The following is an 11,402-nucleotide window of genomic DNA, read 5'->3' as shown; positions in this document are numbered from 1 at the left end:
ATGACTCACAAATTGTGTGGGTGGAGCGAAGATTGCCTATTAAAAATATGCGGCTGATGACGTTTATGACGTCACACCAAGAGACTGAGAATGGAAGTGATGTTGGGGAACACTGTTTTTTCCCTTAATGCAACAGATTAGGTATGCAAATTAATAATGTTTTTTTGATTAAACTACTCATTTTCAGATTTCCTTCCATTTGTGTGCGACCTCTGTCATCAAACAGTTTGGTAAGTAGAGATCTAGCTACCATTTTACGATTTACATATTTGTTGGTTTTGCCACAGTAAATATCATCGAGTCCCCTCCTCTCACAACTGTGAGCACATCGACACAAATATTATATCCACATTGCCTGAGAAACAAGAGGTAATCATTTACACAATTAGATGACAAACTCATAATAATGTAATTATACATCTCCCTCCCCGGCATGCACTGAACGTGTGTCCATAGTTTCTCTTCCACTGTTCCCTCCCCTCGTGCAAGAAGCGTCATGTGACTAGTGTGCTGTGTGAGTCTTGTGAGCAGTCGTATTGCATCCAGCACAGACACCAGGAGGACCACAGCTGCCCTGCACTGATAGTAGCCGAGCAACACTCTACTAGGACCGTGAGGGGGAGGCCACTGGGACAACCTGCCAAAGCAACTGGAACAAGTGAGCATGCAAACAGTGTGGTGTACTCAACACTGAGCCTGTAATAATGAGCAATTTAGTACTCCATTCTTTATTCTAGTTCCCTACCACTCTTAATCTCAGCTACTTTAACTGTTGAGTCTACTTGTACACGCTTCATAGGATGTCTACATTCTGTGTACTATTGAACAATGTGTGTGCACTCTTTGACTGGCCAGGTGGGGTGAAAGGTGGCAGTTCATCCAAACACACGAGTGGAAAAGTTGCTTTGATGAAGTTAAAAATGAGAGCAGTTGGTCTGGACTCCATACCACAGGTATGCAGTGGAGTGGTTGCTGGGGAGGTTAGCTAGAGCTTGGACCATCGTCCTGTTAAGTGGCTGCTTATTCACTACTGCATTATGCTCAGTATTCACTGGAGAATTGTGCTCCCTTTTGTAGGTGGACAGAGTGTATTTTGAAGTGGAGCTGCCAAGGACTAGTGGACTCCCTAACACCTCCATGTTTGTCTCCAAGGTGACCGCCCAGGGAAACACTTTATGCACTGGAGTGTATAATGCATACCATACCATACAGTGGAACCTTGTAACATTGGGGGATAAGATATTGGCCATTATACAGAGGTGTCCTTTGTTGAGGGGTTGTTTTGTACTGGGTACTTGACCTTTTATTTATATCTGCTGTTGGTCTTTCTGCAGGATGGTTGTTAAGTTCCACTGTATTATACGATTATTATATTACATGTCATAACAAAGTACATGAACCTAATACACACAATGAATAGGAGTGGTGTGTTGGACGGACGGTCGATTATATTGCTCAGAGATTCAAACTAAAGAACGACAATCACAAAGCACATGCTCAAGTAAGTGAGACCACTAATACACTAACTGTTTGAGTGGCTCCTCTACAGAAGCTGTGTCTGTATTGTGAGGGTGCAGTACTGGGCATGTCTGATAAGCTACAGGACCTTATACACACTGTCATCACCATGGGAACTACACTTACACTAGAATATGAATGCAAATGATATCCAATAAATTTTTGTTATGTGAAGTTTGTGAAAGTGGGTGGGGCTGCTGACATTACAGGAAGTGTCTTCCATGAGGTGAGTTCAGAGATACTAGCTAGAGAAGTGTGTACATAAGAGAAGTGTGTATGATACATGTGATCTGTATATCAGTGTCTAGATAGCCAATGTGTGTATGTATATTGCTCACTGTCCTTACTCCTGCAGACAATGTTGAAAGCTGTTCGCTCCATTCTTGGTCGTCCACCAGTTGAACCATCACCTCGTTGCGGTCAATTCTCTGCAGTTGACGGACGCCATTACATGTGGAGGGGGTATTGTCCAGGAAAGGGGTCTAACATCATTGCTGTGTATGATCCAAGCACTGAGCTGTGGAGCCTCTTGCCCACCACTGGACCTCTACCCCCTGGAGAGTGTAGTGGTTGCTTTGTTTGTGTAGGTCGTTGCCTGTACACCTTTGGTGGTCGTGATGGGTCTTCTTACTTCAATGACATGAGCAAGCTTGATCTGGACACTCTCCAGTGGATCAACGTTCAAACCTCTGGTAGTCAGCCTATGAAAAAGGCTTACTGTGGACTTGTCCGTGTGAATGAGAGAACTCTGTGCTGCTTTGGAGGAGAAGGTATTGAGGGCACCACACAACCAGGATCAACATTCACCAAGATTGGACGGTCTGATGGAAGTGGACAGACAAACGAGTTCCATTTCTTTGACACACAAAATGGTAACTTTTGTCAACGTGCACATTTGCTGTATGTTTTCGTTGCATACACTTATAGGGTATCTAGCTACTGGTGGGCGGAGTCCCACCCTCACTCACATAGGAAACCATGTTCACTTTCATATCAATCAATGTTATAAGGATGATGTAACATTGTACCATTCTTAAATTGCCCCACCCCCACTTTCAGGTGTCTGGTCGTCCCCTGAGCTCAGAGGAGAGAGACCTCCTCTCTGTAGTTCCTTCACCTTCACCATGGTGGACCAGCACAGGGCAGTCCTCTTTGGAGGGTGGCAACCTGACCGTGGTGTGGTCAATGAAGTCTACATGTTTGACTTCAGGACCATGGTGAGTTGGAATTAGTACTGCCACATTGAAATGCACAATACTGTGTGTTCACTGTGTATAGGAGGTCACTAAGGTGAAGCCAGTACAGGGAGAGCCATGGCCAGTGGGGAGGTTAGCCCATGCTGCCTGTTGTCTCAACTATGGCCAGGACCACCCTCAACTACTGGTGTACGGAGGAGTGGATAATGGCTACAAGACACCGGGGGTAATGTGGATACTGGATGTAGACACTGTCAAGTGGGCAGAGGTGAGTCTTGTCTTATTATGAACTGTTAGTGTACGTGTAATAAATGGACGTAGTAAAGAGATACGAGACGTTCATTTACAAGAGTAAATAACTTTGAAGTCTAGGAGGATGTTAAATACTTGTGCTATGTACACACACCTTTACTGTATTATATCACGTTGTCAAGGTTACAAGCGTGTAATAAAAGTCATACAGTCCCTTCCGTACACGGTCACGTAGCCTCGAGGCATAATTTGGTAAAGGGTCACTGTAATATAAAACACATAGCCTTGAGATTCCTCGTGTTGTAATGTTATATTTATTTCATACAGTACATGGATTATCTGATGATCTGTTCAGAATACACAGTACTACTGTACACTCAACATTTATTTATCAGAGCATTATTTTTTGTGCCTCCAGGTGACACCTCCTGAGTCAATGACACCACGTTACTTCTACTCCATCACTGCCACCAGTCTGGGACCAGGACTCACTGAGGTCCTTGTGTTTGGAGGCCGTCGGAAGGGGGGATTTGCCATTGCTGAGACCACCATACTGAGATTTGGTGAGCAGCTACTAGTACATGTGTAACAAAGCCGAGCGGTATGCCTTGTATTCGGAACGTAATCGCAATAGAATGACCTTCAACATTTACAACACACTGTATAACAAAAACACACCTGCTTATATACCAACCTAAGTATCTAGAATGATCTATAGAACAAATAAAAGAACAAGAAACAACTACTAAGTCTATTGAGAACAATCTGAATAAATAAGAACAGTCTGGAACCAATGATCCAAAGAGTCGTCCAATTATGACACCAATAGTCCATAGTACAGAGTACATTACAGCATGTAGCCATGGCAACTATTGTCTGATAGACAAGTACACACAATACATGTGTCAATGACTCTGAATGCATATACTGTTACATTTGTTCCTTAATCCCCCCTACAGAGTTGACTGGACCCTCAGCGTCTGTTGCTGGACCCTCGGCTGGGAAGTGGGCTCTCGTGGATGTGGCCCACAACGACACTAGAGGCTCCACCCAGCGACTGAGTGAGAAGAGAGAGTATCAACTCCGACTACAGTTGCAAGAAAAGGATCGTGAATTGGCTACACAAGCTAGAGAATTAGTCACCAAAAACCGTGAATTGTCTGAGGCCAACCGTCGTTATCAAGATGCAGACCAGGCTATGCAATTACTTTTACAAGAGAAGGATCGTGAATTGGCTATTAAAGACCTTGAATTAGCTACACAAGCTAGAGATTTGGCTACAAAAGATCGTGAAATGACTGAGGCCAACAGTAGAGAAGCTGACCTGTCTGCTCGAATCACAGCTCTAGAGAGGGAGTTAGAAGGCAAGACAAAAGAGTTGGCTGCACACAACACAGAGGTGTGGAGGATTCCGGCCAACAGAGTGATCACGATGAGAACGATTGGCACTGGAGGATGGGGGGAGGTGCTGGAGGGAACAGTGACGGTGGCCGTCAAGCGACTCTTTGCTGCCATTGTCAACCCACGCAATCTGGAGAGACTCCAGAGAGAAATGAGGCTCTTGGCTGAAGTACGACACCCCAACCTGGTGCAGTTCATTGGGGCAGTGTTTGACCAGTCCCCTCCTCTCATCATCACCGAGCTTCTGGACATGAATCTCCGACAAGCGTACGAAGAGAATCAACTGGACCCAGGAAACCGCCTCTCGATCTTCATGGACATTGCCCTCGCTCTGAACTACCTGCACCAGCGCTACGATCCCATCATCCACCGTGATGTGAGTGCTCCCAACGTCCTCCTCCAGCGAATGCCCAACCACCAGTGGAAGGGGAAGGTCTCTGACCTGGGCTCAGCCAACTTCCTGCAGCATGCTCATACAATGGGAGAGGGGGCCATAATCTACTCCCCTCCTGAAGTCATCCCTCAAGCCTTTGATCCTCTCACTCCACCTCTGAGACAGTCTGTCAAGATCGATGTGTACAGCTACGGTATTGTCCTCTGTGAGGTGACCGCTAGTCGATTCCCAAGTGCTGAACATTATCGAGACATGATTCTCCAAGTACAGAGGCAGCATCCTGCAGTGTACGAGCTGATACTCCACTGCACTAAGAGAGAGCCCAGCCATCGACCCAGCATGGCACAGGTGATGGTGGAACTGAACAAAATAGCACCCTTTTAACTATGAACAATGTATATACGGTGAACACTTATCTATAGTATAGCTTCCTTTTTAGTTTAGGTTGTAGTTGATAATTAATACCCATTGTGGGACTCTGTGTTATACACACACTAATTGTTTGAACAATGTGAACACTTATAATTATCCAGTAGCTAGCTTCTTGATTTTGATTTTTAATTACTAGAATTTTATTTTTAGCTTTGGCTTTTGTAGTGTGTGTTTGCACTCTCCTATTATGATGATTACTATTGACTTTATCTCAGTCTCATGCTAATCAATATTACCGTTCACAATAATTATGATGAGTGGTATGGGGAAATGTTATTCACATAATTAGAACAATAGCAGTAACCACAAAACCAGTCCATAAATACAATCAAAGCGGTGAATATAGAGTTCCTAAGAGTGTCACTGTTGAGAGCAGCCCACCCTCTGTGCCCCGCCCACTCCTTCATCCTCCACATCTTCATTCTATATGGCTCCACCCCCTTGTGTCTCGCTCACTCCCCTCGTCCCCTCACTCTCTATCATATCCACTTCCTCTGCCTCTGGGTCCAGTACTGGTGGGGCCACGTCCTGTGGGCAGGAGACACTCCAACTCCTGTGTGTGTGTGTGTGGTGTGGGTGTGTGTGTGTGGGTGTGTGTGGGGGGGGTAGAGTATATTGGTTAGTCTGGGGCCAGACCTAATAGCTCGGGGGCAAAATCAAGAGAGCTAGGATTAGGTCTGGAAACTCTTGCAGCATTTCCGTGTGCTCTAGCGGAATGTGGCCAGACCCAATGAAATGCATATCCTATGTCATGTGATTTTTAATCCAATGAAATGTGAGTATTGCCTTTGTGGAATTTGGATTACAGCCAATGGAATTTAGATACAGCCAACGAAATGAGAGTATTGTTACATCTAATCCTTCTTTATAACCTCCAATATCACAGTCTCCTCCCTATTGACATTCCAAGAGCACACGGAAGTGCTGCAAGAGTCTCCAGACCTCTTTCTCTCTTCCCCCTCCCCCCTCTGAGAAAGAGGTCTGGCCCCCAGACTAGTACTTTGGTATACAGTGGGGGCCTGTGTATTGGATCAGTATACCAACTACTTCACAAAGACACCTTAATTATAGAAGACAAGGTGGTACAGCATAAAGATATTGCATGTATACAGTGGAGGCCTGTGTATTGAGAGGCTGCCTACACTGCACACACATATCACATGATTATAGCCACTGCATACCTTTAGTTGACTCTCCTCCAGGAAACCAGAGTCAGGGAATTGGATGGTGAACTGAACATAGAGGTTGCCCTTGACATGAGGCCTCCTGAACACTGGCATCCCCTCACCCTCCAGACCCTGGACACACACGCACGCACACACACACACACACACACACACACACCCACACACACACACACACACACCCACCCACCCACCCACCCACACACACACACACACACACACACACACACACACACACACACACACACACACACACACACACACACACACACACACACACACACACACACACACATTGTACCACTTGATTAGTGGTGGGTACTTATTTTTACCCAATAGTATTCTTAGGTATATACAATACTGCCCACACAGCACTACCACTGTTAGTATCACAAGACTACATGTATGTATCATATTCAATGTAGGGCGAAATGTTCGAGGTACTTAAAATTGCGTGGAATGGCTCTTCGTTGGATAAATGCTATATTTGGTAAATGACGTTATGTCTTCCGTTAGCTAAGTATTTCGTGGACCTAATTTTCGTGTAGGATTGCTAACACACAAAAAACAGCGAAAATTGCTAACCCAAAAATTAACACTTTGGGCTATATATGGTATATAGTAATAACAGTGGAATATTAAGAGTTGTTAAAGCTGCCAGATGAACAGTCCTAAGGTACCTAACCCTAACACATGTCCCCTCAGCTTGTAAGGCTGGGACACACTATAATAGCTTGTATGTACACTCCTCTCAAAGGCAGCCCTATACACAATCCTCCTCCTACCGGCCACCTACTCACCTGGTGACAGCACTGCTCCTGGTGACTTGGACCCACCCACGCTCCTCTCGTCCAGGGGGTACAAAGTGCAAGTGAAGCCACACAAGGTATCCTTTAAACTGATGCTCTTCTCCACAAACAGGTCACAGTCGACTCTCCTGTAGTCGGTAAAAGTATTTGCCAATTTGACCACACCATGGATAATAGCCCATAGTCCAAGGCCAAAAAATGACAAATTATTACCGAGTCCAAATGCTGGATTGATCATTTAAAAGACCTTTTTCTAAGGTTTCAGGAAATCATAATATTTTTGACATTGAATTAACGATAAGAAAGTTATGTCTGTTAAAAGATGTTCAACTACAACCCCCCTCACGTTTAATTGAATATGATGGCAAAACAGTTTAGTAATGCTGAGATTAGGTGATGATAACATTACAGGGTACACAGGTCTTACAATGTGTGGATAGAGCTGCCATTCTACAGTGCTTGCAGTCTAGAGAGTAGATTACCACACATTTGTGAGTAGTTGTACTTACCTTGTCACTATGGTCGTCACCAGCAGTGTTCTGAAGAGACAAGACATAAAGTGTTTAGTTCACACGAGTTCAGAGGTTAAATAATAATGTAACACGTAGGAAACATATTATAATTATAGGCTAACATCACGTGACTAGTACCATTTTTTGTTTATTATCATGGTATTGGTCGAAAATGGTTGAACCATAGATAGAACAGTAGGAGGGATTGGAAACGAAAATGTTTGCGTGAAACACTCCGCGTTATAGGGTGTGGCTAAAACTACAAAGGATTATATTTATAGTCAGCATGCTCATTACCTGTCTTGCTGCCATACAATGCCATACAATGTGCTGTACATAGAAATGGTGAAATTGATCACTTTTTTAATGATCACGATTATTCTAAAATCTAAAGAGAATCTAGCTCTAAATGTCGACTAGCAACTCAGCCACTATCACTAAACAAATAAATGCTATACAAGAAGGAATAGCTCTTACTATGAAGTCGTGGGAGGTCAAGGCCCGTGGTGTGTCTAAAAGTATACTAAAGCAGTTTGAAAGACTATATACCGCAAACGTTTATGAACAGTACAGCTTATCCATAGCATGAAGCCATTCTATATAGCACTGAGATACATAATAACCAAGTTAAGCAATGTCCTTTGCTGTTTCATCTTCACAGCAGGGAAAGAGAAAAGTTGACATGGGCTAAACTCAAAAACGGAGTAAAAGACAATTTACTTAGTCAGTGGTGTAAATTTACTTCTCTAGAGTATCTCCCATGCAGCCCCTGAGTGATCGCTAGTGGATATAGGAGAGCTAGAAATAGTTAAAATATACAACTAGAGCACGGTAAAAACTATAAGCGAGCGCAAAATCATAACGCGGAGTGTTTCATCGGTTTACACAGAGGGGCCTGCATGGTCGTTTCCAATCCCTCCTACTGTTCAATCTATGGTTGAACCATTGATAGTAGAGGGAGAGGGATTGGAAACGCTTACATGATTGCTAGTAAAAACGTCACTTCCGCTGAACCATGTGTACTGCCAATATTGTTGATAAACAAAGAAAGTGAACAGTACACTTCTTAGTGAAACTCTGCTTAGTCGACACAGTAGCCATATCTAAGTCGTAGCAAGTAGGAAGTGATACTTACTGGTGATGAAGATGCAGTAAAAGTAAGGAATAAATTAATAGACAAAAATTGTTTTTACTTTTATTGTTAAAAAAATCACTTTGTGTAATTTTCCAGGCTTATGAATCTTTCCTCAGACCAAGTTAAGCTAATTCTAGGCCTACTCATTCATCTGAATGGCTTGAACAATGTATTAGGTTGTGTTATTGGTTATTGATGGAGGAAATTTACCTAATGTATCTTTTTTTTACGATTTATGCGCATATTTTGTGTAATTATTTCATGGTGTTGGATGAATATGTGCATTTAATTGTTAGTGGTACTCATTACCTAGGGTTCATATGTGCATGGCTTCAACTACTTTCCACCATCTCAACTTCCTTTTTGTACATGTGTAGATGCCGCGAAGTTTCGACCTCGAAGATTAAGTAAGAACGAAGACAGAAAACCCCTTCTTGATCTCACCCAAGACTCTAGATAGATTTATTTTCAGTTTATATATCTGTTGGTCATATCATTTATGACCATGATGTGAAGTATGAACTGAATATTGATGATTAAAACATTGTATAAACACATTGCACATAAACACAGCTAAACTATAGTATCTATATATATATCTATATATATATATATCTATATCGTCTTCATCTTCTCCTCAGTTTCTTTCCATCTTTCAACCTTGGAGTGTCCAATAGGAAGACTATAGGAACTCCTCGTCCTCCAGAATAGCTGCTAATAGCTGCTCTAACTGCTTTGACTGCCACTTGTTATTTATTGTGAGTGTAGTGTTGTACGATAATTTACGGAGCAAGTGCAATGCGGTTGTTTACTGTAATCGCAGGAGTTTCCAATCACTCTCCCTCTACTATCAATGGTTGAACATACCAACTGAAAGAGTAAGGATACCACAAAGTCACTGAAAGTAGGTAACCAGAAATAAATTAATTGGGCCTTTCAAAAATTGGCACTTGGGACCACATTTCATGACCGACCATGAATTATAGCCCATATTAATTATTCCAGTGGAAAGTGTCTCTAAGTGATTGTGGCTGGCATAGACTCACTAACAGCAGTGCTCTAATTATTCTCATACCTCTTGTTTGTGGTTGATTTCCACGAGACACTTTCCTTTGCATTTCTTGCACTTGTTCTTGTCTCTTATGTAATCTCACAAGACCCCCCACAGTCTGTGCACACGCTCTGTATCTGCTGCATCATGCCGGGGCCGAGTGGGCGATGGGTCACCTTGATACCAGACCCCCCACAGTCTGTGCACATGTCATGCATGGCTGGATTCTAACGTATTTGCATCGTCGATTGTCGTCAACTGTTGAATGTTGTTTAGTTCTCAGGAGCTCAAAGAGGATAGTGTCATCTCCATGGATACTGGAGAGTGATGGTGACGGAGGATGCTCCCACTCAACAAACACATCTCCTCTACACAATGATAAATACACACACTGTCATGAGCAATCTTTACACATTGTACGACATGCTCTGCAACTAGACTAGACCTAGACCTATAATATTGCCCATTGACAGGCCTATGGGTATAAGCTGTATGTGCAATATTCCTAGTATACTCCTGCAGCGCTAGACAACCTTCAGATCTCTACACCTCCTCCAGCCATTTTGGGAGTGGGCTCCTCATAACCTTTGCAATAGTGGGGGCGTGGCTGGTATGCAAGATCAGCAGAACTCCAACAACAATAGCCTCTCTGATTAGCCTCGATCCCAGGCCGAGTTTTCGCTTTTATAACGGCTAGGCAAACAACTGGGCCTGGTACTAGTTGTCTGCGCATGCGTCAAATTTTCATTGTATATTTGTGGTCGGCAAAAATATTTAATAAATCAATAATCGAAATTTGTACACACAAAATGCACAGAGTGAGTACACAAAAGATGCACATAGGGAGCTGCTTCACAAAGGCCTGGGGAGTTGAATTACAGTGACCCAGGGCAACTTCAGGATGATTGAATGCCTTCAAATTACATTTCAAAAAGATTTAGCAGGCTGCTGGACTTCTGTGATTCTAGGCCCCAACTCGTAACTCAGTTAAATTTTGCTTGAGAAAACGTAGATTCTCTTGATGTCTCTGAGCTACCCAGCAACGCTCGAATGAGCAGGTCATACTCCAGTCCTGTGAGTATAGGACAATATTAAAAGAAACCAAAGACGGTTAAACCCTTACCTCAAACTGTCCAGTCTCGTCCGTTAGTATAGCCAAGAGGAGCACTGTTGGGATAGCTGGATATTAGCCATTGCTCCTAGATCCTGTACAGAGAAGTAGACATTTTAAATAATTATGTGTAGATCTATACATATTAAATTTCTCGGTTATAGTGTCATTGTCGACGAGCTGATGATGGCAGCACCAAGTTCTCTAGCTCACACTCTTTACTTGATCCACCATATTAATGATGAAACTATATATAGTCTACCTACGTACCGGTAGATCTTGCCAAACATGAACAACACTTGATAGCATAGCCATAGGGCCCACACAAAAATATCTGACCTTAATAACAAGCTTGACAAAGCTTTATACCTCTTCCCTTGTTGTTCAGTCTTCAGAATAAGCTTCAG

At 43.0% G+C, this 11,402-nt stretch overlaps 2 protein-coding genes and 1 long non-coding RNA gene across 3 annotated transcripts; 2 read left to right on the top strand and 1 right to left on the bottom strand.

Annotated features, from left to right (window-relative positions):
• Nucleotides 1–128: 128 nt before the first annotated feature.
• Nucleotides 129–1,692, top strand: LOC135341218 (AN1-type zinc finger protein 1-like; the record flags this gene model as incomplete). The annotated part of the gene is made up of 8 exons (XM_064537731.1): nucleotides 129–141; nucleotides 188–230; nucleotides 288–369; nucleotides 457–658; nucleotides 856–953; nucleotides 1,078–1,152; nucleotides 1,421–1,501; nucleotides 1,550–1,692. Coding segments are annotated over 8 exons (711 nt in total), but the record flags the coding sequence as incomplete, so codon positions are not given.
• LOC135340744 (uncharacterized) lies at nucleotides 1,617–5,387 on the top strand. Its single transcript, XM_064537102.1, has 6 exons — nucleotides 1,617–1,744; nucleotides 1,874–2,390; nucleotides 2,578–2,735; nucleotides 2,797–2,982; nucleotides 3,385–3,529; nucleotides 3,926–5,387. Exons 2-6 carry the CDS (start codon nucleotides 1,877–1,879, stop codon nucleotides 5,143–5,145), a joined length of 2,223 nt encoding a protein of 740 aa, XP_064393172.1. The 5' UTR covers nucleotides 1,617–1,744; nucleotides 1,874–1,876; the 3' UTR covers nucleotides 5,146–5,387.
• A 57-nt stretch (nucleotides 5,388–5,444) lies between these two features.
• LOC135340773 (uncharacterized) lies at nucleotides 5,445–11,326 on the bottom strand. Its single transcript, XR_010396439.1, has 5 exons — nucleotides 11,008–11,326; nucleotides 9,909–10,956; nucleotides 7,696–7,725; nucleotides 6,375–7,314; nucleotides 5,445–5,746 (listed from the first exon to the last, which is right to left on the bottom strand). It is a non-coding gene; the product is annotated as an uncharacterized LOC135340773 (long non-coding RNA).
• Nucleotides 11,327–11,402: the final 76 nt, after the last annotated feature.

This window comes from Halichondria panicea, chromosome 9, assembly GCF_963675165.1.
Source record: "Halichondria panicea chromosome 9, odHalPani1.1, whole genome shotgun sequence".
In the NCBI taxonomy this organism is placed as follows: Eukaryota; Metazoa; Porifera; class Demospongiae; order Suberitida; family Halichondriidae; genus Halichondria; species Halichondria panicea.
The sequence above is the reverse complement of the archived record's forward strand: the minus strand, read 5'-3'. Positions and strand labels throughout refer to the sequence as shown.